The sequence below is a fragment of the Haliaeetus leucocephalus genome, unplaced genomic scaffold, assembly GCF_000737465.1.
Source record: "Haliaeetus leucocephalus isolate CR32 unplaced genomic scaffold, Haliaeetus_leucocephalus-4.0 Scaffold208, whole genome shotgun sequence".
Taxonomy (NCBI): Eukaryota; Metazoa; Chordata; class Aves; order Accipitriformes; family Accipitridae; genus Haliaeetus; species Haliaeetus leucocephalus.
The window spans coordinates 760,472-788,219 of NW_010972644.1; the positions used below are offsets into that span (position 1 = coordinate 760,472).

General features: G+C 36.4%; 1 protein-coding gene across 1 annotated transcript in view; it reads right to left on the reverse strand.

Moving 5' to 3' along the window:
- The window catches only part of KCNT2 (potassium channel, subfamily T, member 2), a 154,945-nt gene that overhangs the window by 47,757 nt on the left and 79,440 nt on the right, over positions 1-27,748 (reverse strand). Inside the window, exons 10-15 of the mRNA XM_010566383.1 lie at positions 24,312-24,492; positions 21,997-22,161; positions 20,320-20,456; positions 16,540-16,603; positions 7,258-7,366; positions 405-513 (exon numbers count right to left, since the gene is read on the reverse strand). Coding sequence (XP_010564685.1) covers positions 405-513; positions 7,258-7,366; positions 16,540-16,603; positions 20,320-20,456; positions 21,997-22,161; positions 24,312-24,492 — 765 coding nt within the window. The remainder of the gene's footprint in view (positions 1-404; positions 514-7,257; positions 7,367-16,539; positions 16,604-20,319; positions 20,457-21,996; positions 22,162-24,311; positions 24,493-27,748) is intronic.

The window sequence follows — 27,748 nt, forward strand, 5'->3', positions numbered from 1 at the left end:
AGAAAAAAAATTTTTTACCTCAGTGAATAAGAATTTTTATATGTATACAAAAATAGACCTTCAAATAAACATATTAAAATAGGTATTCTTGGGTCTTGTTTGTATTCTTAGGTAGAACTGTGTGATAGATCCACAATTCAACCTACTAAATTGGAAATACAAATTTTTCATACCTTCTGTTGTAGAAGTGGCACAACAGCATGCAACAAATGTTAAATACGGAGGGAGTTCTCTTTGAAATTATAATATCTTGAGTAAAACATCTTGATGCTTTTATTGTGCAGAAAATTCCAACTTCCTTTTGTAAACTGTAGTTGTCTGGGAGTTCAGGGTAAGCTATTTTCCAAAGAATATCAGCTATAACTCTTACAAGGTGGGGTTTTTCTATGGTAGTATATACTTACTGTCCCCTAGATGTATGAACCAGCAGAGTGATTAATGTAGAGGTAGCTGGGCATATACAATTTAGAGCTAGCATAGCGTATTTGAATTCCTCTTCACAAACAACATGATCTGTAGAAAAAAAGAAGATATAAATTGTTTCACAAAAATACTTTCCATTGAACAGAATTACCAATTCCTTTCCTTGTCTAGGAAAATGGTGAAGATAGGGACAATCAAAATTTGCCTTCAGATCTTCATCTTCCACTTGAACCTGGAGAGCAGCTGTGTATGATTTGCTTCATCTATGCTCGCTCTCAGATTGCATGAGTAAAGTTGATTTCGCATCCAGTTCATACTTTCTGTCCTGCAGCTACACATGGAGAGGATGCAATGGCTCTGTGAATCCCACTTCCCCTATCTTGCTGCACTAGTTGTATGAGTAAGCCATGTAGCATACTCTAGTCTGCATATTTTGCACCTTCTAAAGTTTTGCATAAACTGGTATAGAGACATCAAGCATTGTACATACATATAATGTTGTGTTCAGGAAATAGCATACTTAGGACACTGCAGTGCAGGAGTGCCGATGATCAGATAGACTGTACTGGCTTGCAGACTGGTTATTTGGCAGTGGCTCTGGGATTTTGCACTGAACTTCAGTGTGTGACGTAGATTTGACCAACATCTCCCTCAGGAACTGCTAACAGCTGCTGCCTCCTATGCATGGGGGGGGCGGCTGTCTTGTCTTTTCCAGTTTTTCACAACTTTGCATTCTTTTTACCCCAGTCCTTGTCTGGCTTTTGTAATCACAAATTTGTGCTTTGTTTTTGAGAGTCCTTACAAGAAAGCACGTCTGCACATTAGTACTTGCTGAGATGGAACAGTGCGATAGACGTACCTACTTCTATCTTTTAATGGAATTTAGGGGAGGGGAAATGAGAAGAGAAAGCAACAGAGGCATTATATCTAGTCCTCTATATTGGCTTATACTTAAAACTGTCAAATCTTCTGCACATGCTTTCAGCATTGTATGAATTATTATTCAACGTGGATGGCTAATGCTTAAAATTCAGATCACAGTTAAATGCTCTCCAGTGCTGGTGATGGCACGAAAAGGAACTAGAAATTACTCTTAAATGTCATTCACGTATACCTGACAGTATTAAAATAGATATCTAAGAAGGGATAAGCACAAAACTTACAACTTAAACTTCCTGTCAGTGTAGAAAGTTAGTCATAAAGGTTTTCTAAGGTCATGAAGGCATTTATTGCATGCTAAGTATTTTTCTTCTGAATTTAATGTTTGATTTAGTCTATGTTACTTTCAATGGGAGCAGAATTTCCTTCTGATGAGAAAGGATAATACAAGTAGTGCAGCTAATGATCAAAACATAAGCCATATGAAAACTGCTGACTAAAAGTAAGCAAATAATCTCCCCACCTAGATCTGAGCTGTCTACATACCTCTGCTTCTAGTTGCACTAATGTATCATTGAAATCCTTAGAGCCACCTTACCTCTCTAACTAAGCTACTTTCTAGATAGAATTTATAGTACAGCTATAAGCACGCCACTTAGTGAAAACAAAAGTTAGGGCATACTTTGCATGCCTTCTCTATTCCTTTTTTTGAAATTTTAGAGGCTTTTCAGTAACAGAATCATTGACTAGTGAAAGGAGAAATCCATTCTCTCATTTTCTGAAGATCAAGGCCTATTTAAATGTCATAGTGAAACAACGAATTTAGTTATATAAAGACCCTGTCAAATATAGAACAAAATGAGTTTTCCTCCCCTAAATATATTTCAGTTACAGCAATTAAATATTTCCTGCAGAAAACATTTCAGACAGAAATGTGTTCTTTTAGTTGACCATGTGCCATTAATAAATCTGATTTTTAAACTAGAGATTTTGAGAGACTAATGCATAGTCTACTGCTTGGATGGAATATATACATTCCATTGCCATTAGTCAGATGGCAAAGTTTTATGAAATTGAATATTGACTTCCTGATATTGAAGGAATGAGAATTCTCTATATTTTTGAATTTGTATAGGATTTTGCCAAATAACCTCCCCTTACTTTTTGTTTAGAATGTTGTTATATTATTGCTAATACTTTTGAAAATAGGAGCAAGAAAAAATATACATGAGAATTTTCATCATCTCTTATTTCAGATCTTGTACTTGAACCAAATTGTACATGCTGACCTAAATATATATATAAAATGAGAATGAATAAATCACGGATGGCACGATGCAAATGAAAAGTATATCTCAGACTTAAATCCTCTATATATTCTAACATATTGGTAGAATTTTGGGATGGATTTTACGTAAAATATCATGTTAACAGAGAATATAGCACACAGCAAACAGATTGCTGTCCTAATAGTCATCTTATCTCATACGTGTAAGAGATTCATGTTGTGTTGTCAAGTGTTTTTACATCAGAAGCCATGGAGCCGGGGCTTGTAAGACTACCTCCACTCCTACTGCAGACTTTTAGACTTTGCGTGAGCTGTTTATGCCCTTCATGACATTTTATGCATTTGTAAAATGGGTATATGAAGGTAATAGCCTACCTACTTCAGAACTATTTTGAAGCTTTTGAATTCTCAGAGGTACTTTGAGAACATGAGGTGAAATATTCTTCAGTGATCTAATTACCATGATTAGGACTATTGTAGCCATTTGAAACATGAGGAGAGGTGCTATGGGTTTCTCCTCTTGGCTGGAGTTAAGTTCTTGTATCAGACACAGACCAGGTCAAAAATAACTTGCTCATTTCTCCAATTATGTGACAGATTATAGTTTGCCTGTAATATTACTGTGTTTTATATTTATGTTCAGGACTTCTTGTGGAGCTGTGGTGAGGGTTATACAGAACTTTATCTGATGCTTTCTCTTCTAAAGTGAGTAGGGAGGAAGCTGGATAACAGCTCTCCCACTCCTCAGGTCTGGGATATCAGTCAGGTCCTGTGACAGCAGGTACTAGAATCATTATATTACTCATTCGGTTGGCAGTGAAGCAGCAGACGAAACTGCAGTTTATCTTGAATTAAATATTAAATACACCAAATCAGTTTACCAAACAGAAGTATTTCGATTGCATTTATACTAAAGAAATATTCCATTTAGAATTTCCAGAAGCTATAGTTTCTGTTGAAAATATATTTTGACAGAAAATTTGTTGCTAAGTCTGTCTCAAATAGATGTAGCAATGCAATGCCACGAGTTATGACCTCTGTAACATTCCTGAAGATAAAACAAAATACTGATTTATGCCTGCAGCATCAGCCACGTGGTAAGAATGTCCTAGACCTGACACAATTATTCTAAGAAACCTTACTTTTGTCAATTTGATAAGTTAACATGATCACTACCAGACACAGAAAAATGCCCATCCATTATCTCTAGACTATTTTTATTTGTAATTGGATAGATTAATCACCAGATGCATTCAATATCCATTTTGGTAAATCTGGACTATGTTCTTTTTGAAAAAAATACTGAAGGTTTAATGTCAGCCTTCACCAGTCTGTGCTAATTCATTGGTGCATTTTGAATAAACAGAGAATGTCAAAATGTATCCCCAATTCCTCAAATTGTGATTATACATAATTTCTGAATATTCAAGGTAAAGGCAATTAATTTATTTTCTAGCAAATATATAATGGTTTTAAGTTCAACTCAGAAAATATGCAATTTACTCGTCTCTGAATTGCATAAATATATTGCTCTGCTGTGGACAGTCTTCACTTTATTTCATGTCTGTGCTGAAATGCAAGGCCAGATGCATGCATTAAGGGTACATGGCCTTTTGTAGACCCATGTGTTCAAAGGAAAAACAGGAAGATTAAGAAAACCGTATGTAACTGACAGTGAAGGAAAATGCAGTATTTGTGAAAGAAAAACTGTGCGTGTCAAGGCATTTGTATATTGGAAATTACTAAGGAGTAATCAAAGCATTTCAGCTTAAGACATAAGACGGTTAACAACAGTGAAACAGTGTTTCATTGCCCATAACATTGTCATGTTAGAGTCACTGTATATTTATAGTGTTCACACCTTGAACTTGCAAAGGAGTTTGCTGACACAAACACTTATGCCCTACGCTTTTCAGATTCCACTGAAGAATCATATTCAAACACAGATAAATATTTCCATTGTATTAATATAAGCATAAGTTCCTATTTTAAACAAAGTAGTTAAACTCCACTGTAAAAAATAAGAGAAAACACACGATGGCGTCAGGTGGAAAGACAGGAAACATGCTTTTCTGACAGGCCATATTACCCTGTGCCAAGTGTCTCCATTCTCTTGCTGTGATGACAAAAATAAGTTCTCGTACTCTCATTAAAGAAAGAAAGAATGTACAAGTCTTGTCTACCAGATGGGAATAAATTATGACAATTACTTGTCCTATATACTGTTTCGGAAGCCTAAGGCAGAAAATCTCCAGGATGCTATTCTACAGGAAAATGCAGTCAGGGTCTAAATTTCAGGACTGTCTCATGCAATCTAAGACAACTGATGAACCTAATATAAGCGCTGAGAAACTGGGCTTCTAGTGTTTTATAAATTTTCAATGTAGTTAAAAGTTAAACTTTTGTAAGGAGGGCTTTCTGAAACTCCTTGGCTGTATTTTTCCTACATTCAGAAACTTTTTTTTTTACAGTTATAGTCTCTAAATTTGTGTGTAATGAAAAAAAAAAAAAAAGAAGAAGAAATCCTATTACTGAATATTTCAGATTCATAAAAATGCACAATATTGTTTTGGGAAACCTCCAGAATAAAGGAGCCATTTTTTAAAGGAATATCAAATTTAAAAGAAGCTTTTGCATTAAGGCAGTAATAAAGCAGTCCTGGATGATAATAGGAAAAGCACTTAGAAAAATGTTCCGTATGGTTATGAGAAATTTTATTCATAAGCACTCTGGACAGGGCTGTAGTCTGCATCCCCCACTGGGTACATATTCCAGAATGAAGAAGAGTTGGATGAGATTAATAACCAAAGTAGAGTCCTCTTAGGAGAATGTATGCAAACAAATGTTATTCTCATGACTGTATCAGTGGTCTAACCATTTGCAGTAGGTAAGCATCCAGTGGTGATGTTTATACCATGTTCATAACCTTGCTGAATTTAAAACTGCAATAAAAATTTCCTGTGCTTTGTATGAGTAATATTAAATTAATCTTGAAGGAAGGCTTGTAATTCTCTGCTTTTACTGTTGTGCAGAGAGTGTGTGGAAATGGATGCAGTGATGCCCGTGATCCATGTGAAATTGTTTTGGGATGTAAGGTGCTATATTAATATTTAGACTTACAACACAGCATTACTATAATTAATATTAGAGGGGCCTAATGAGGCACAGAATATATAAGGTCTCCTCAAGCCCCTGAAGAACTACAAAACATAAATGAAGGCAGTAAGATACGAGATTGGTTAAACTCAGTTGAAGGAATTATTACAGAAAGAGGTTTTGGTTTTTCTATTGTTGTTTGCTTTTAAAAAAAAAATGCGGTCCCAATTCTCAATCTGAGACTTAGATACAAAAACTTACCTCTGTTTTGCAAGTCTAGTTATATATAAGCTCCTACAGAGACAAACCATCAAGAATAATGAAACTCTTTTAAAAATACAATTACAAACAACAAATTAACACAGTTACTGATAAAAAAAAAAGTGGCCATGGGTAGGGAGAAGAGATTATGTTTGTGCTGTGTGATTTTAAGGGGGAGATGAAAAGCACCATCATTCTTGTCACAGCATGAGTCTTATTCCCTGTTGTGCCATCTCATAGTTTCAGATTACACTTTTTTAACTTCAGAACTGCTACTGATGCTTTTTTCCTTCTTTCCAACCTAGTGGTAAATTCAGTAGCTTTTAAAATTACAGCTTTAACTGTTGCTCTGGAATTGTTCTGCACTGGAATTTACTTTTTCATCACATTCTGGGATGACTGAAGAGACTAATATTTTTCCATAGAGTTTTTTTGAGTTTTGCATGAATCGGCAATCTTTTCTTCCTTAGAATACCTTCAAGAAAACTGAATTTTCAAAATTACAGCTGAAAAGGAAAGCTTTGCTTCTCCTTCATAGAGATATTTTCTCAAAGATAAGCAAAATGAGTTCATTATAAAAGTATTTGTGCAGTTTTGCCCTTGAGGATATATATGTGTATGTGTGTGTGTTTATATATAGGCAGAGCGAGAGACACCTACCTACATAGTGTGGAGGAAAAATTTCTCAGATTAAAGCTGGTATTCTCTTCTTATAAGAGAGGATTTGTTTGGATTTCTTAATGTCATTTTGCATTTTATGTCATAGTTTCTAAGACACACATTTTACTGGATATAAAATTAAATTATATGTCTCTTTCCAAAATACTGGAAAGCAATTAAAATAATCTTTTTCATACCACTTAGGAAAAAAAACCAGCCCAATGGGAAGATTTTTTTTTTAATTGTTTGTTGGATAAAATTTGGGCTTTTCTAAGCAGATCTTCTCATATAGCCCTTAGGATGTTTTAGTAGACAGAAACGATTTAAAGACATGGATATAGCAAGCTGGAAACCTACCTGGATCTATAATTAAGGGGTAACAATGTGTTATGTATCAAATAATTCTACTCTGTATATTATGTAACATTAAAGAGTAATAATCCTTCAAAGTGCTTATAAATAAGATTTCAATGTAAAACATGACATTTTACTGATAGGATATATGCAGCCCATGTTATTTTACAACACTGCACTCTTAATCTGCTTCTAAGCAGCAAATATGCCTAGGGAATATCAATTTTCTTGTGTGTTTATGAAGGAAACTACCAAATACTAACAAGTGCTTCCAATGGTTGAAATCTTACACTTACCTGCAAACTTGATGTGGAATTTATTCTCAGGTTTCAGTATTTGGACATACAAAGGACAATTTGGAGCAAAGTCTTTAACTGCCCATGCTCTTAAAATGGTTTGATGATCCTAGAATAAAAAGTATGAGGTGATGACAGTGAAATACCAATAGCCATGTTACATTAGGAAAAAAAAACACCTCGTCAGACTGACTCCATTGAAGAAAACTCATTTTAAGAATATAAAATACCAATGGTGTGGATGTTCACATACCTGTTATATAAGTAATATTATTTATTATGTATATTACATATATTTAAATACATAAATATATATATACATACACAGACAATCCAGTAATTCTGCAGACACAGACAAGGCTGGGGTACTCTCAGTGTTCACCAACAAGGTCTCTCGCAGGCTTCAAGCAGGAGAAGAATCATCAGGAGTGGATGATTTTGGACATGGATTGCGCCAGAGAACTCAACCCATACAAACCCACAGGATCAGTTGGGTGCAGAGAGAGGAGGCCAATGTCCTTGTACAGTTGCTTTCTTATCTTTGAAAGGTTGTGGAGACTGGGGGAGGTCTCCACAACAGCAGAAAAATTAATAGTTTTACCCATCTTCAAACAAAAGGATGATCTGGGGAGTTACACCTCTGGGCACGTGAATGCTGTGTCTCAAGACAGTATTCTCATTTCCACGTTCAGACATTACACGAGTGGAAAACTATATGGGTAAAATGCTGGTTAGATGGTTGGAGTCTTAGGGCAGTGGTAAATGGCATGTACTCTACCCAGAGACCTGGGGCAAGTGGGGTGTCACAGGGATCTGCACTGGAACCTGTTCTGTTAAACATCTTTATCCATGACTTGGAGGAGGTGAAAGAGTGCACACTCAGCAGGTTTGCAGATGATACCAAACTGGAGGGAACAGTCCAAACACTTGAGGGCAGGACTGCCATTCAGATGGACCAAGTTAAGATGGAGGAATGGGCTGACAAGAACCTCATGAAATTCAGCAAGGGCCCAAGCAGAGTCCTGCCTCTGGACTGCATAACCATCTGCATTGGCACAGGCTGGGGGCTGACTGGCTGGGCAGCAGCTCTGCTGGAAAGGACCTGGTGGTCCTGGCAGAGAGTGAGCTGAGCAGGGGCTGGCAGTGTGCCCTGACAGCAGAGGAGGCTCACAGCATCCTGGGCTGTTTTAACAGGAGCACAGTGACTAGATGGAGGGCAGTGATTATCCTCCTCTAGTCAGCACAACCTAGACTGAATCTAGACACTGCATCCAGTTTGCAGGCCCTCAATACAGCAGACGTATAAGCTGGACTGAGTTCAGCAGAAGGCCACCAAGATGGTCAGGGGCAGAAGCAGAGGTCCTGTGAGGGGAGGCTGAGGGAATGGAGCTTGTTCAGTCTGCAGAAGAGATGGTTTCAGGGGGGCCTAAGAGCAGCCCCCAGTACCTACAGGATGGTTACTGAGCAGATGGAGCCAGGCTCTGCACAGTGATGAATGGTTGGAAGACAAGAGACAATGGATGTAAGTTGAGAAGAGAGATTCAGGCTGGATATGAGGAGAAACCTTTTGCCCATGAAGACAGTCAGGCAGTGGAGCAGGTTGTGCAGAAAGGCTATGTTGTCTCCACCCTTGGACACTTTCCACACCAACCTAGATAAAGCCCTGAGCAAATGTGGTCTCTGTTCGCAGCTGACCCGTCAGACACGAGACCTCCTGAGCTTCCTTCCAACCTCCGTTATCTTAAGATCCTAGTATAATATATTCTATTTGTTGGAATGCAGAATAGAGGGTTTGTTTCCAGAAGTCTTCTACTAATAAGGTATTTTGTCCCTCTCCTATCTTTCTGCAAGTGTTGGGGATGGTATAATTTGGAAGGGGTGGCATTTAGATGTGGAAGAATCGTGTGAAAACTTAAGATAGTAGTGATGAGTCATGTCTAATTAATCAAGAATGATGTATTAGAGATGTCCTTCCAAAGAGACTCAGAATTTAAATAACATTAAATGAGAACATCAGGAATTAAGAGTTTCAAGTTGTGGATAATTCTAAAAAATAATCAGCTCAATTAAAAACAGATCTACGTTTTTGTGCAACTAAAACATATGCATAACTGATGTCAGAATTTAGCCAGCTACTGACCAAAGTATTCCAATAGATTTCTGAGCGTGTTAGTTTTTGTACTTGTTACTATGCATCAAGAGTGAGTTAACTGCAGGATGATTACTGCTAAAAGTAAATCCCATAAAAGTAAAGTATGTGATAATACATTCATGTATTGAATTTCATGAAATATGGCTAATTTCAGTGTATCAGCCATCAGTTTTTATTTCAGAAGTAAAAAGGAATATTTGAGAGTTGCACATAGGAAGCAATACTTGGGTTGAAATGCCTTGCCTAGTCATGAAATTGGTGGTATTAAAAGATAAAATATAAAGCATGATTCATTATGTTTGCAGCATCAGCAATAAGAAAAGCTTTCAGACTCATGAACACAAGGGAAAATCTCTGCCTGGAACAGAGCACAACTGACATTTTCAAACCGTAATATTTTAATGTCAATTGAGACGTTAGCAAGTACTTTTTCTATTAGAAATACTAGAATGAAGTCCTAAGAGGAAGATCTTCTCAGGATGGTAATATATATTATTTCACATTTTTCTTATTAACAGTTTCATAGACATAGGATTGCTGTGCCCATTCAGGAGATTTCAGAACTTGCATGTACCCTGCTATAAGGTTTCTTTGTACGCAGTCACTTTTTCTATAGCATATGGTGACTTATCCTCCTTCGGGTTTTGGGGTTTTTTTATATTTAGGGTTTTTCGTTATTTTGTCTTAAGGGAATGAACTGCCAACACACCTTAGAAGTAGCAAATGGTTGGGTAATGGGATAGATGATGGCCATACAGATATACTACAGGAAGAGTAAGAGGTTTAGGAGTGGATGTGGGACAGATTTCAAAAACCTGTGTTGTTGAAGATATTACCTAATCTTTTTTTATGCAAAAGGTGTCAGGGAAACACATTCAGAGTCACTTGCAGTGATGGTGTGGCTTCACTGCACAGGGTTTGACATTACCAGTTTCCTCCCTTCCTTTCCATAGCAATCATTCACATTGGCTTGCAAAAGGGGTGAGAAAAGGCTGTTTCCTGTACGCCATATGCATAGAAATATAGCTTATATACAATGAAATATAGGTGACTTATTTTTTTCATTCTTGAGTATTACATACCTGTGCCAAGATTAAATTTACTGGATAAACCAAAACTGTACCAGTAAATACAATTTCAGTTGTACATTTCACACTAAGTTTACTCTTCCACTTTTCTTCTCAACGTTAGCTATTTTATTTGATTTTTTTTTAAATTATTTTGTCTAAAAAGCCTGGTTTTGTCAAAAGGTGCAAGAATTGTTAAGAATGAAGAATGCTTATTAAAATGATTCAAGTGACACCATTTTATTAAAAAAACAAACAAACCTAGACCCATAGAAGTGAGTGTTGCAAAACTAAAAGCATGAATCTCAACACTAAATATTTTTAGATAACTGTATAGGAAAGGGAAAGACTCCTTAAAATTAAAATCTCTTGATGATTACTTCACGCATTTGCAGTTTTAACACTGCAAAATATGTATTGTTTTCCATTTGCTAACTCTTTTTTGAAGAAGCAGTCTACAAATATGTAATATATATAAAATGGATACTGAAATGCCTTATATAGCTTCATAAGATCAACTCAGTGTGATGTACTATTAATATAATAACCTTGTACTATTGTTTCATTTTCTCACTTTTCACTTGTTATATACATGTGTTTGTGTACAAAAGCTGGTTATGTGGGCTTCCATGTTTTTTTCACTCAGTTACTCTCCCAGATTCTACCCTGCAGAAGTATTCCAGGGAAGAGAAATTAAAATACAGATAGGCACTTTAAGTGATTTCTTAGATTGAGTCTCTTCACATAGTATTGGTGATGCTCTGTTTTACATATGTAGCAATTTCTACACTATATTGCAGTGACTTTAAAAAATGTTCACATTTCTCCCAAGTAAAAATGAGGTACATAGGTACATACTATAAACAGAGATAACTGAAACAAAATTATGCTTCTATTCACATTATACAATATATGCTTCTTTGGGAGATGAGGGAAAAAATATATTCTCTTCTGTGTGCTTTCCATGCAATGCATTGCAGTCCGTGATCAAAAATTACCACCGATACCGATGGTGATTAATATAGAGCTGATATTTCAGTTCACATACTAAAAGCTGTACATTTTAAAGTGGGTGTAACAGGAATTTAAGTCATCAGAACTCAAAGCAAGACCTTGATTTAATATATATTTTAAAATAATTCTGTTAATTTTTTTCGTGCCATAACAACTTGATACATTACTTATATCTTCCTATGCAATGCATCCATCTTGTGATGCTATTAGGGCAGTGTAACTTAGATTACCAGTATAGAATCATAGAATCATAGAATCATTTAGGTTGGAAAAGACCTTCAAGATCATCGAGTCCAACCATCATCCATGCCCACTAAACCATGTCCTGGAGTACCCTGTGTACGCACTTTTTGAATACCTCCAGGGATGGTGACTCCCACCTCCCACCAGTCCTTCCCTGTTTGTAAACAATAGATCTAGCAAGGCTCCTCCCCTGGCTGGCTCACCTACCAGCTGTGTCAGGAAGTTATCTTCCACACACTCCAGGAACCTCCTAGATTGTTTACTCACTGCTGTGTTGTATTTCCAGCAGATGTCTGGAAAGTTGAAGTCCCCCACGAGAACAAGGGCACACAATTCTAAGACTACTGCCAGCTGCTTGCAGAATGATTCCTCTGTCTCTTCAGCCTGGTTGGGCGGTCTATAACAGACTCCCAGCACAATATCTGCCTTATTGGCTTTCCCTCTCATCCTCACCCATAAGCACTCCACCTTGTCATCAGAATCATGTAGCTCTGTACAGTCAAAACAGTCCCTAACATAGAGAGCCACCCCACCTCTTCTACCTTGCCTATCCCTTCTGAAGAGCCATCCATTGCAGCACTCCAGTCACGGGAGTCATCCCACCATGTTTCCATGATGGCGACTAAGTCATATCTATCCTGCTGTACGATGGCTTCCAGCTCCTCCTGTTTATTGCCCATGCTGCATGCATTAGCATAGATGCACTTCAGCTGGGCTATCGAATCCACCCCTAACATTGGCATGCTGCCCCCAAGCTCATCTCTGGTGCACGTAGTTTTATCCCTTACCCCCTTCGAACCTAGTTTAAAGCCCTCTCTATGAACCCCATCATCTCATGAGCGAGGATTCTTTTACCCCTGCTGGAAATACAACACAGCAGAGAGTAAACAATCTAGGAGGTTCCTGGAGTGTGTGGAAGATAACTTCCTGACACAGCTGGAAGGTGAGCCAACCAGGGGAGGAGCCTTGCTAGATCTACTATTTAGTAGTGTCATGCAATTTAATCAATGGAAGGGGTTAAAAAAAAAAAAGGTGCAAGCTTGAACTAAACCATCAGAAAGCATCAGAACAAAGCTGTCAGCAGTAGAAGTGGTCTTTCATATACTTACATAGTCTATTAATGAGTTATCTATAGGATAATTCAAAACAGACTTCTCTTCCCACCCCTCGGGTTAAAACAGCAGATGTACTGTTTTCAGGTACCTTAGTTTTGTGGAGCAATTTCATGTGGGCAGCCCACTGAAGTCACTGGCTATCTTTGTGGTGTGGCACAGACTACTTTTCTATATCCATCAAAAAAAAAAAAAAAAAAGCCATCCAGACTTAAGTACAATTTGAATTCTCTTTAAAAGCTGCATCTTCCAGAAGTGAAACAGATGTCTGTCCTGCTTGCTACAGCAGATGATGAGCTTACATCTTGGTCTGAGATGTCAAAATAGCATTTGATAGAATAAAATCTGGCAGAGCTTTGTCACCGCAGAAGAAGTTTCTGGTAGGAGACTTTGGAAAGCTGACAAATTCTTGGTCCAACTGTTGAAGATCCTACTCCTCCCAGTGAAAAAGGAAGCAGCTGACAATTTTTATGAAGTAACTGCATGCCACCTGTTATTGTATTTTTCTCCTGAGCTATAGTTGAGATCAATGGATCAGAAGCAACACAGACTTTGGCACTAAAACGTATTAACTAACGAAATAGCAAGCAATGAACAGCCAGTGGTATCTATGGCAAATGAGCAGATCCTCTGCTGAGGACTGTAGCTGGGGAGATAAAAACCCTCATGGACTTTGAAAAATCACATGAGTAACAACAGCTGTTCTGATCAGGAATCTCCTCAATGCATCTGTTAATTTTTATTTTGACAGCTGTCAGATGTAGGAGAGGATCCAAGGCACTCCTAACAGTTTGTCAGCTTCTCAAGCACAGCAGGGTGAAAAATCAAGTTGTAAAGATTGATACTGGGATGACAACTGAAATTCCTTCAGCCCAGTGACAAACTGTAACCTTATGCACTACAATACTGAAGTTCATGACTAGAGCTGGAACAGTGTAGGAAATTAAAGCCATTTCATTTCAAAGCTCTGGAGGGCAGTAAAATAAAACAAAATTTAAAAAAAACCCACAGTTGTGCTGTTTTATACTTGCAGTATAAATAATTACATTCCCTGTGAAAAGGAAAACTGAACAACAGAGAGGTGATATCTTGTTTAAAAACTTCAGATGACATTGACCCTCAGCGTATCACTGCTACAGCTGACATACTGCGCCATTATGACTAGCCAGCTAGTCACCCAACAGGGCATTCTGTCCCAGAGGAACGTAACAGGATTGTGTCTTTGGTAAGATTTGCGTGTTTGTTTGCTCCAGGTACAATAATAAATGAGATTTGATAACAGTCTGTTCTGGAAGCTGAAATGTGCCAGGTACCATTTTTTTATTTCCTGGGGCCCACTGTCCTGAGGGCAGAAAGGCTGCCTGGAGAGAGTTGTAGCTGGCCATGACTCTGAAACCAAAACTAGATAGTGCTGGCCAGAATGGATGGAAGCTCTGTGAGCTCCATGTAGAGTCCCCTGTCTGCCCTGTAGGAGAGTTCAGCAGAGCTGAAAATTGTCCTTTCTTTGTATAAATTCTGGAGAGGTTATGAGCAGAGATGAACAGCTTACCTCTAAGTGAATCCTGTGTTGGTGATGTCCTTAAAGCTGCATAAACCTACCAACGTAAATCACATGCTCTGCTTGTATGGGATTTCTCATTTCTAACCATTTCACAACTGTCAAGTATATTCTGTGAAATGAGATGTTGTAGCTGATTTATTCTGAACTTCATGGCTACTTTAGGCAAGGCAGTTGGCTTTTTGATATTTTTCAATCTCACAGAAGTTACCAGTATTTTCCCAGGTATTTACATGAATTGTTGCTTGTTCTTATCCTTAAAAACCCTATCACCTCTGTCACTTCCAAACAGTATGCTTGCCTTACTTGACTACTCCAGGACTACTTGCTGCCAATTCAGTGGCTTTTGTTAGTGTGTTTTCAGGAGTCTATTGCTGATTAATCAAATTCAAAGCTCTTAGTTCAGTAAGTTTGAATATTATAGTAAGAACACAGATTTATTTCTCAGGGCTTTCAGTGGCTCAGTGGCTTTCTGCAAGTGATGGGTCCAGCACAGGGTCTTTAGCATTGAAGAAAGTATTTTTTACAGCATGCTGGTAGTCTACAAAAAATTAAGTTATTTTTGATAAAATTTACTTCTGGGGACTCATTTCCCTAGGAAGGAAATAATCCTTTCTTCTTGCTAGCTGCAGCTTATGTTGCTTTTTTTGTTCTTCCTTCTCTGGTAAGATGTATGTGTAGGTATGGAAACAACTAAGTTTTGATTGCAGATGAAGTACATGTAGCAAGTGATAAAGAATATATTAAGAAATGCTGATGTATAATGCAAAGCCCTCATTTCCCGTGTTTTTCTGTATCTATTTTTAACATTTAGAAAAATAATTCCTATTTCTTATAATGTAGCAGCAAACCAGTATTTTTCTAATTGAGATAGCTTAAAACATAATTACAGAATTATAAACACTAGTTTGATCTTGTTATGCAATTTGTAAGCATCTTAATTTAACTTTGTGAATATTCAGGTTTATTCTGATCTTCCTTTGGAGTTCAAGATTGAACTGAATAGAGGCAAGTGTGCAATAATTTAGCATGCAGCTCATGGTGAAAAATTTAAAGTTGTATTCATAAATCCTTCCTCGGTGAACTTTTTTCCTGGATATTTGTGATTGGTAGGTAATTTCATTAGTTTGAAGAGTTCTAGTTCATATTACAATAGTTTTATTCTTTTATCACAGATATGCTGAGTAGAGGCTTGTATTAGCAGTCTTCCTTTGTGGACAGTAACTTACCTGACTGCAAATAACTAGTAGCATGGGCAAAACCGTAGTAATTTATTTAAAGAATCATGCCATTTTTCACATTTAAAAATGGCCAATATGAAAAATGGTCAAATACTCTCAGATATATTGGTTATTTGGTATTTATTATCATTAATCTATAAAATGGAATTCAATCTTTACTTTGTTAGTAGTAAACTTTCAATACTTCAATAGTTCTGAATGGAAATACCAATCAGTTGATATCTATCTCTTTTCTGATTTAATAAATATAACTCTTTGAATTTGATATCTAGAGCACACACTGACATTAATCCAGGTAACTTGAATAAAGCTTTTTTGACAGAGTACTACCCTTTGGAATGATTAATGACTAGGTATCAATATATCTATAAGGTACCATGATAGTGCTTATATAGTATTCTGCCATTATTCCATAAAAAAGGAGAGAACTCATAAAAATTTATTTTATTCAACGTGAAAATTGTTTTTGAAAGTACTGTATTCTTACAGTACCCTTTTATTTTTTTAAAGTCCTGTAAGAATGTATAAATTCTTATTTTTTTTTATAAAAAAGTTCAACGTATAACTAAAATGTGCTGTAAAATCCAAACTTCTTTGGTAGGTAGGTCATGTAATTTATTTTCTAAACAAGCAGAAGTAGATATGTTAGGTGAAATGAGCCATTAGATCATGTTTCATAAATTTGCGAAATCCTGGCCTTAATAGAATCCAACAGAAACCTTTTAATTATCTTAACTGAGACAAGAAGTTCATCCCACATACAAAATCCCTCTGTAAATCAGCTAATTTTTAATCTTCTGTTCACAGAAGATGTTTCAGTGCTTGAGAGGGACTAAGGGCAGTAACAGTATATACAGCATGTGCATTCATTCTTATTTATTTCTTGAAAACTTACAGCTGCTGTCCGGTCCACCTCACAGCGGCTACTCAGAATGAAACAAGCTTCAGCATCATCCATTCTAGAAAAAGAAGACAAGCCTGTTACATACCAACAAAACACTTATGTGGACTTGTGTTTCACAGTTTATAGTCTTGTATGCTTACAGAAACAGAATACAGAGAAAGTTTAGTCTATCTGTTCTCATGCGTTATCTGAATGTCAACAGCAGGCACTTTTTTGCACTAACTCATGGTGTACCAGTATTTCTTGACTAGGTTCTGGGAAACTTTCTTTCCCTGGTGCCAGTAGAAGCTGTGCCACAGTAATAAAAGCAGAGTGGCCTCAAATACAAAATAAGTGTTTATCTGTCATCAGTATAAAAGGTGAATAAATAACACCAGTCTGCATAGTGTGTAAGGGTATGATATGTACAAGTTATTATTAATAAGAATGAATGAGAGGGGGCTGACAACTTCATATAGACTTGTCTTGCCTAGTGATAGCAGAAAGATGAGTAGATGTACTAGAATAATTCATTTGGGATAAACAACAAACATTTCTGTGTATGTAGGCATTAAATGAATTAACCATTTTCAGTTCATGGTCTCTTTGAGAACTTTTAATGCCTAATTGTTCTCTACTGGGTACAACTGGTCACATAATAAAAAGAGTGGTGGTGGAAGTGCAGAGAAAAACTATCTGACTGAAGGTTTCATCAAAGTTTGCTTTTCCTCTCTTGCCTCAGATCTTGATATCCTTGTCCAGTGAATCCTACTTCACTTACTGGTACATGGAAGTAAAGAAATAGGCGCTTGGTTGACCTCCCTGGGAAGACAGGACTTTCTGGGCAAAGAGTAACAGGATGATCAGAATGGGTTTCCTGGGAAGGAGAAAAGTGAGACACAAGCTGGGGAAAATGAACAGGCAGTTCACTGCTCATTACAGCAACTCCATTCTGGAGTCTTGAATGGGACCTGAGATTCCTAAACCTTTGGTTTCTCTGCTTCTAGAAAACGGAACTAGTGGTTGTTAGTAAAAGTTTAGGCCATTGGGACCCTAGGTTTAGACTGAGGGCCCATTTTTTTAGGTACTGTACAAACACAGAACAAAAAGACAGTACTTGGCATTTGAGCTGAGTGACATTACAAAGGACAACAGAAGTATATGCAAACATGGGAAACAGGAAGAAACAGTGTGACAATACCTGAATATAAAAATTATTGTAGTAGAAAGTGGTGTCACTAGATAGCAGAGCAGAGAACTGACTGAAGAGAGGATGCGAGTCAGAATACTGGGATTACTTTGCAGATGTTTCTGAGAAATTCATCCTACATTACAGGGACAGCATGGGTGAAATCACAATGGGACTTGTATCTTAATCTGTTGTACATGTGAAAGAGAATAACATTATAGACTTATCAGAAGGTTACCTCTCAGTAAGAACTGGGAGTTGCAGGCTAAGCGAGAATAAGGGGTCACTCCTTGATGCAATAAAGAAGGGTAAGCCAGGGAAGGACTGCAATGAGGCAAAGTGATGTACTACATAAACAATATTCTCAGAGTGTCCTGAAATGAGGGTTCAGGGAGTTAAGATGCTATATGTCAAGAATATAAATATAGTTTTAAGTGGGGCAAAAATGAGAGCTTGTGTGGGAAAACACTTGCAAGATGCAGGCTTAGTCTACATAGGATGCTCTACAATACAATTCCAAGCTTACTATTCACAGAGGATAGTGGGTTTATTTTGGTAGCAAAAATTAAGATCTATTTACAACTCTCTGCAACTAAACCAAAGTTGATAAATAGATATCTATAATGAGATGTCAGATAGCTTGGAAAAAGTATAAGGTAAAGAAAAAGAGTGGACATGAAGATGATTGAGATTTGTGATGGTTCACTAAAGAAAGTGGAAGGAGAGAGAAAAAATGTTTGAGGTCATGACAGAACATGGGAGAAAGCTGTAGGGGAAAGAAATCAAGCATGGTAGTGTTACTCACTTTCTAGTGCTAGTCTGTATGGAGAATGAGAGCTGTTTTATTCAGTTACTGTGCTGTTTTAAATGCTGAAGGTAGCTATAAAGCTTCCAGTCATGCTGATGAACAATACAGGCATCAGTGTGATACCTCATGACAGAATTCATCCTGCTTTTTTGTTAAGGCTGGGCATGTGAACATTGTTCAGAGATCACCAAAAATTTTCAAAGTGAAGCTCTTAAAGATAGGAAGCAAGAACGAGTATCATTTTTGTAATGTCAAATTGTGTATTAGGGCACGTAAAGCAAAATAGTCTTTAGCTAACTGGGTATTTACTACTTATGCAGTCAGACAACTTTTGGTATTCCTTTACTTTTTAATGCAACCTTTATCATGTTATTTTGACATTGCATTCACATATAATACATGTGTAAATTTTGATGAGACACTTCTTGATTATTTTGTTGTTGGTAACCATTACTTTATTTATTAGAATAAGTTTACCATGTGCCTTGTTATCTTCTCAGTACATTATGTTCTCATTAAAAAGAAATACACCAAACATCTTGGGTACTGGGTTATATTTCATATTAAATGTTCTATTAAATTCCCACTACAATTCTTCCCTCAGGAGAGGCTGAAAATTATACTATGACAGGTACATTCAATTACACGTTCTGCAGGAAAAAGCACAGTTCCATAGTTGACTACCTCCAGGTTATTATAAGTGAAATTCAAGATTATCTTTAGGGAACAGCCTAATTTTTCTTCTCCTAATGTGTAGAACAAATGCCAGCTAAATCTCCACAAGCATTCCTTCTTGAAATCAGCAAGAGAGCAAAAAAAGGAACCTCTCTCTAAAGGAAAATTCCTAATCCTGGAAAAAGCTTTACTGGATTTTCAAATTTTAAACAGATATAGAAGTAGTTGTTTTTTTCACTGGCAGAAATCTGAGAAGTTAACACTGCTGACTAGACTTCTCACAGATTAGATTCTTGGAAATAACTCCCCTGGGGTAAAGAAGGCTGAATGACACAAATACTCAGAGAGGTATTGGCTTCATTTTAGATATCTATATTAGTTGCTGAATAAGTTCTTATAAAGAGCAATGCAGATAAGTTAAATCAGTTATTTGCTAAGAAGCACCTTTCTCTCTTTTTGGAGAGTTTAAAGAGAAGATCCTCCTATGTGAATTCCACTGTGAATTCCTTCACACCTTCAAGTGATTGAGCAATCAATGGTGGGGGGAGGTTGAGGAACTGTGTTTGACTGATGTGTTTTGATTAATGTCATTCACTATTAACAGGCAGAGAGAATTTTAGAAGTGGTGGAACTATGTGGTAAGAGGAAAGCCCTGAAAGAAGAGTGTATGGAGGTATAGTAGAGTAGTTGCTTATACTACCAGGCTGAACTTAGGAAGAAAATAAAACTGTGCAATGGGTTCAAAGGGCAATAATTATTTTTGTTTACTTTTCTCCCCTTCAGTTGGTCAGGAAAACAGAAACAAATTCTAGTATTACTGGCAGTTTTGGAATTTTCTGTGCTGCTTTTTCAGAAGAAATCACAGGCACTCTGTCTTGACACCTTTAAAAACTGAGACAGAAAAGATAGCGAAGAAAAATTTGGTCAAATGAAAGAGCTGACAAATATTTGTTCCTTGAAAAATTTCAGATATTAAGAAAAACACATTATAGCAAAGAGCCTTGCTTTCTAAATACACACGCCTTCCTTCTAGCACAGCTTTTGTTGTTTGTCAAATTTACTTAACAAACAGTATGAGTGAAACAAAAGGAAAAACAAAAATTGGACAATATTTGCCTACTTAGCTCTCAACAGGTCTTGATCTTTTAGCGCTGAGCCTTGCAGATAGATAACTCTTTGGGACCACATTGGGATCTGTAACACCCTTCGGACCTGAGCATCCATCTCAGTAGGACACAAAATAACGACATAATAGTCCTGTCAAAAACATAAGGGGGAATAGTCATGTTATTTTTTTTACATTACCATTTGTTGTTGCTAGAGAATGAGTCAACAGAGACTCAGGACGTCAAAAATGTCTCTGATAATTCTCAAATTTAATTCACAAAAGTTATTGGAATACATGTGTTTAAAATATTGAATTCTTTAATAAATATGGCTGGACAGTTGTCAACTGGTCACAAAAGACTCCCAGGCAGCAACGGAAGTCCATTTAGAAACATTTTTGTTTCCATATGAGCATAATTTTTTTTAGAGACAATTTACACTTCTGTCATTCTAGCTGGAAAATGTAGGAAGTTTTCAACAATCGAAATGGAATTGTCTTCCCCCAAACTGATTCCTCTACATTAATGGGCAGATCCATCCTTGTTAGGAAAAGTAAGGTTGCTCTGAAGTATACACGTGTGTACATAGGAAAAGAAGAGAAAAATGGAATGTGAGAGGAGAGACTTGAGACCTTGGGACAGGCTCGTCATAGAAGTCTTCCTTAGCACACACAGACTTTTGCAGAAAGCTTAGTGCATTGGATCCATTGTATCATCTGTATCCTTCAGCTTCCCATTTCAATTGTGAAGGGAATGTATATAAGCTCTTTTAGGCTACACAAATATTATAAGGATATTTCTTCATTATCTCCAGAGTATCACAGAGCTTGACTCATTCTTCAGGCTAGTTAACTAAATTTTGGATTTCAATTTGTGTTTGCATCTATAAAGAACTGGATTTCTTTGTGCATTTGCTTATGCCTCTTACTAGCTAATTATTTTGGGCAATATTTTGGATTTGAGATTTGACAAATTGCTGCTCAGCAATTTGAGGCTTCTATTTTTGTGATTTTTTTTCACTAGTTAATGAAGCATGGTACCACAGGTAACTTAGTAAATAGAGGAGATTTAGTAAAAGAAATGGTCTGTAGAAAAGCTAATGATAAGGAATCCAAATTGCTAGCTCACATTAAAAAAAAGCTTTTAGATGATCAAAACAATTCATATAACATGTTTGCATTAGCTAGGGAATATGTGTACACTAAGAAAATCTCATGTGTAATCTTTCAAGGTCTTTGTCTTTTAAAGTATGTCTATTTATTTCTTAGTTTCAATAATTCCAAAAGGATCTAATCTTCCTAACACTGGCAAAAAACAAAGCAAAATGTGAAAACCAAAAGATGCTTTGACTTGTGAGGAGTTTTGGATCCAGTCCCAAAACAACAGGAAAAATAATTTGAGTAGTTTTCATTATTTTCTATTTTGGGGTAGAATATAAGGAATTTGCATGGAAGTAGCTGTTTCTAAAAGGACTCGCATAATTCAACAAGACAGTAATTCTATCCATTTAGTCTATTTATCTCAATTTAAAATTAATGTCTCCATACTGTATCTCAGCTTCTTATTGCAATTATAGATTCCCAATTCAGTCAGCTGTTCCCAAATTTAGTTTTACATATTAAAGACCAGTTCAGAAGGCTGTCTGTAAAAAATGTTTTATTTTCCTTTTTTTTTTTACCACTGTTAAGTACCTGCAATCTGGGGTGAGCATAGAATTCATTTAAGAAATCCATAAGTAAGTCAATCTTCAGAGAGCTAACACACAGCACAATATGTTTTTCCGTCTGAGCTCTGTGTCGACTGTAGTTACCACCAGACTTTTGTCTCTCCATCCACAAATATGCCAGCTGTTCAAACTGCAAGAGATGCCAATTGTCGGTGAAATACAGACAAGCAGATGTGCAGTACAACTGTATCATGACTTACCAATGTTGCATCATTCATCTCATGCCTTTGTGAAAAGCTGCCCTTAGCCCACATTGTTTTTTTCTTCATAAAAAGTTCTCTAGTAAGTGGGTGAGATGAATAGGGTGATTGAAAAATGTGGCAGCAGAGCTAGTCTCTACCACACACAAATAGCAGGGTAAATCCATTAACATATCATGAGATTACAGTAAATCTCAAGATTTTAGAAAAGAATGAAGGCTGTACCGTATTTCCTTTATGAATTTCATACTTCTGAGCTCACTTTTTCCAGTGCCATATGACATAAATGCTTCCCTCAATTGAAAGGTTAAATTTTCACACACTTAAGTGCATATTGTGAGTATAGATACTTGGATAGAAGCACCATTTTATTACTTTGGGCAGAGTACTTACTCTTCTCAGAGACTTTATAATGTTCTGAAGGTGACCTTCTGTATACTTTCTTATCTTTTAAATTTAGATACAACTTAAATACACAGCAGCTGTTAATGCAGCAAATTTGCCTTTGCCAGCTGAACAACATATGCAGACTAACAGTAAACATTCCTCTACTAGTGTGAATCCTTTATACTAAAGAGAATACTGTAACAATCTGTAATAAAACATACAAACACCATTTCGAAGTTTCTTGTAAATAATATGCATTTAAGAATGAGTTCAATTTAACTATATATCTGTGTGATAGCTGCTTTTTCTCATTCACATTCAACTGATGGAGAGACTGAATCATGAATAACAAATGATTTCATATCATAGCAGGACAAAAGCTCAGGAGAGAATGCATCCCACATTCTGTGTACGCAAGACTATATGAAGCCCCATGATCACTACAAAGCTATAAAATAAAGTAGCTAATAATAGGTAAATTTATGTGAAAGGGCAGTAGATTCCAGGTTATTTACTTGTAACACAGCTCTTATGCCTGAAGTGTATATCAGAACTACCTGAAAGATGAAATTTCTATTTCCTAGGAAATTCCAAATTTCTTAAACAAAGCATATTTTAGTTTTCAAGAGAATATATATTTTACTAAATTTCCACTGAGTGGGAATATAATTGTGTTAGTGCATATGTCTGTGTATGCAGACATTAAATATTTAGGTATAATTAAAATGTTCAAATAATTTCAAGGAAATTAATGCTGAAAGCTTGAGCTTCCAATCTCTCAGGGTTTCTGTGTTGTCTGCTCACAGTGAGCTTTAGCTCCCTGTCAAAGAAGCAGAGTCTGGAAACTATGGCTGCGTGAGAAAGTCCGGAGCTTCATGGTCTAGCAGGTCTGCTATAAGCTTTGATAAGCATTCACAATGTCTCCCCACATCCCCTTTTTGTGGCATGAGGTCTGGGTGATCACCAAGTGTGGAACAGTTAACATCTTGACAGGGCTTCCCATGTAATCTCAGGGTTTCTGTCATAAAGCCTCACCTAATGAGCTGGGAAATACTTGGTACCAATCTAATGAAACTGATTGATTCCTTGAAATACTTGGATTTTCATAAATCAGCCTTCTCCTGTTGACACTGTTAGAAGTTCTAAATTTAAGTAGGCATTAAAAATTCCTAACTGTGCTGTTGGCTCTGTTTGTGTGCGTACCGACATACACAGCTGTGAACCCAACTTGCTTGAGTTGCAGATTTAATGAGATTTTTTTCAACTTAGCACTGAGCTGTAAGAGTAAGAGAGGAAGCAGAGAGAACCAAGATTAGAAACAGGGAGAGCCTGCAGAGGAAATGCTATACTCATAAAGAAAGTGCTGGCTACTGTTGTTTTTTTTTTAAATTGCTCCTTTAATAACAAACCCATATCTCAGGATGAAGGAAGGGTTCTGTGGTACATGACAGGAACAGAAAGCTTTCACCAGCATTTGAAAACTGTTATTAGTGCTCTGGGTTTTTTTAGTATAAATCTAGACTATAGGAGAACAGACAAAGGAAAAAGGAAGGAAAAAAAAACAGAATAGGAGGTATAGAAGAGGGTTATTTTTTCTGACATTTTATATGCAATAGTAGTAACAATAAAATATTTCACTTATTACTCTTTTGTTTTAAAAAAAATTCTAAAGAGAAGAAAAATCCACATTTACCTGTATGGGCAACACCACAAGAGCAACACAGATCATAATGACAACAAGCAGCTTTGAAGGCCATATCTTGGGTGTAACATCCCCAAAGCCCACAGTGGAAAATGTCACTATGCAGAAATAAAGGGAGTCAAAGAGAGTCAACCTGTTTCCTGCTCGTTCCAGATGCTGAATTCCACAAATACTATGTAGAAAAGAATGAATAAAGACACGAAAAATAAAAACTGTACTTAGGGTCAGTTCAAGTTTGATGATTATATGTACAGAGAACTATTTATTTTCAGAATTCATAAATAGCTTAGCAAAGACATTTTTTCAAAGAAGAGAAAAAATTAGTATCAAACCAGAAGTGTGTTATTAATATAATTTTCAAATATCATTTCTTATAAAATAAACTCATTTTTTGATTATTTCAACAGGATAGTCACAACTTTGTTGCTAGGTTTTGCTCAGTGGCTGTTGTGAGGGAGAGGTGGTATATAGAACATCATGGATTGATGCAATTCCTTTCTAAACCAGAACAAAACAGATGGTATACAGTTGCCACCATTCAGAATTTTTTATAAACATCTTGTAACTTTTTCAGGGAGAGTTTGCTGGTATGGCTAAGAAAATATACATCCTGCTTTCTTTAAATCTATCACTCTTTATGTTGGTCTCTATCCCTTTCTGTGGCAAGAGTTACTAGCATGAACTAGTTATGAGTGTACGTGTTGCATACAAGAAGGATAATGTTGGTACAAATGGGTACTGACTGTCTAGAATAAACTGAATGTGAGAATTGCAGGCTATCAAATTGTCAGAGCAATGTGTCCAGGGTCAGCCTTCAGGTGAAAAGTGGAAGAGGCCAACTGGTATGAAGATTCTGCTCGCTAAAAGTACAGAATAGAAATATAAGCCTTGGCTGTCTATGATAGCAGAACAAATGAAATTCATTCCTTCCAGTCACAAATTCCTGTGAACAAGGAAATGGTAGCCCAAGTTAATTGGTAATTATTTCTCTTGTAATCAGCATGATGTGGTTTTGGTTTTGAGAAGCTGTAGCAGGATATGTCCACAGGTCTTACTGCTATTTCATATGTTGCAGATTTTAAAAATATTTCACTTTGAAAAAATATACCATAATAAAGAGCTTCCCAAGTTTAGAATATGATCTTCCCTAATACAGTAAAATTACTTAGATCAGTTCAGGCTTTTAAATTACATTCACCTATATGAAGAAAATCAATGTGTGAACCACCCTGAATAGTGTTTTTTCCCCTTCGAGTTAGCAGGATGATTTCTCCTCAGAGAATCAGAGACATAATTGATAAATAATATAGTATTCCTTAATAATTATTCTAGAACATACCAAAGATGATTTCTTCATATATGGTATCCAGCTGGTAACAGTCACTCATTAATACCCGCCATAGTAAGATCTTTGCATCACCAGGGAGACCCTGTGTTTATAACAGCTTTAGCAGTTGTTCTTCTGTTCTCTGTTCTGGTTCTCCAAAAATAATTTAGCTGTGGGCAGTAGCATTTCCAGAACATATGGATCAAATTCCCAGTTTCCTTTTCACAGTTCTAGCATTTGTAGTTTTCACACATCTCAAAATGTTCTTAAAAGGGTGGGAGTTTTTTTCCCCATTGTTTGCATAAGTTTCATACTTCAGTAAGAACTAATACTTTTATATTTCTATTCAATTTGTCACACATTTTTCACTGGAGTTGTAATCTTGATCTTCCATAATTTCACTATGTTCCCAGTTTTTTCTTTTTTTTTCTTTTTTTCTTTGACAAAAAGGAGAATTATATTTTTGTCCCTGAAAATATTAACAGAAGGACTGTAAGGAATTATGCTAATAAAGCTTTCTTTTGGTCTCAGACAAGGAAGTTTTTCCAGTGTTAATTTGAAACAATAGAGTACACTGCAGAAGCATCCGAGTACCGAAAAAGAAGCTATTTTAATATCATTAGTCATATAAGTTATATGTAATTTTAAAAGCAGAATGGTGATGGATTTTTAATTTTTCATTGTTTTTATTCTGGATCACCGTGGTGCGTTTTCTTCTCTTTAATTGTCTTTTGTGGGTACATCCCTAAAACACATAACCTTGACTTCAGGAATTAAGGTCACAAGGGCCAGGAAAGCAGCAATTACATTGAGCCAGTGATGTGGCCCCCACATAACAGGACTATTACAGCACTCCACTAAGTGTGCTAAATATCCACAGATGGGTTTGTATTGAAGCATAATGCATGATCCTATCATTGACAGAAATGTATTTTTTCTGATGCTGGTGCCTGTGAAATTGCTTGGTGTTTGTATATGCAAAACGGTCTGGTTTACCCTTTGTATCTGACAGGATGGATTAAGCTGTAAAAAAAATTTTATACCATACTTTTTTTTACATTTTCAAAGAATGAGAACTGTTTCTTCACTTTTTGTTCTTTTTGTAAAACCTTACAAAAATTTTTAATAGCTTGGTGGTAGGAAATCTCAAGTCTTGATAAAAGAGATATTTTCTTTATCTTTATTCTTCTTCATCAGCTTCCGTAGCCAGCCCACCCCATCACACTTTAGCTTAACTGAAATAAGTTAATACATCAGGAACCATTTCAGCCTTTTCTAAGTGAATGGTAAAATTCCCATTTTATTTAGTGAGACCAAGATTTCATTTTGTCAGCTGTACTCACTTACAGTCCTATATATTCCTATTTCTTGAAGCCATCAAAATAATTTTGTGCCTGATCCAAAATGTTGCGGATTCAAGCTGTTTCTCATTGAACCCAGTGGGCATGAGCCAAAGCTTCTCACATTTAGTTAACAATATTAAAGTCCGTAAGACATGGGAGCTCTTTCTTCTTTGCTGAAGGAGAAATTCAGCTCTTCTAACAACTTGTTGAACAAATTAATTTCTTTCCTCAAAATTACTTGCACCTCATCTGCAGTTCTACCAAATTGTACTTGAAGCCCTAACCCTGAAAACAAAGGAACAATAAACCCAAAATTAGGTTACCAAGTGTTAATTTTACTGGGTGTTTTGCTGCTCTGCCTTTTGTTTTTACTAGAGCCAGAGATCACAAAACTGCAGAAAAACCTGACTTTCAAGAGACAACTTTATGGGGGTCTAATTACCAAATGAAATACTACCTCTTTTACTCCTCCCCCAAGAATATTATACTTTAGTCTCACCACCAGTGCCTCTAAAGAAACATTACTCAGCATCTATAGCATGTTGCTATCTATTTGGGTTACCAGATTACACTGCATAGAGAGTGCAGTGGAGAGTTATTGACTGTCCATGAAGCCAAGTGCACATGGATTAGTTACTCCATTCCCCACAACTTACTGACATCTTTTAATATAACCTTCTTTATATGAATAGTAGTATCAACCTCTTTTTTTCTTGTAAATTAAGTGTTAAGCATTATTTTTAAAATATGCATAAATG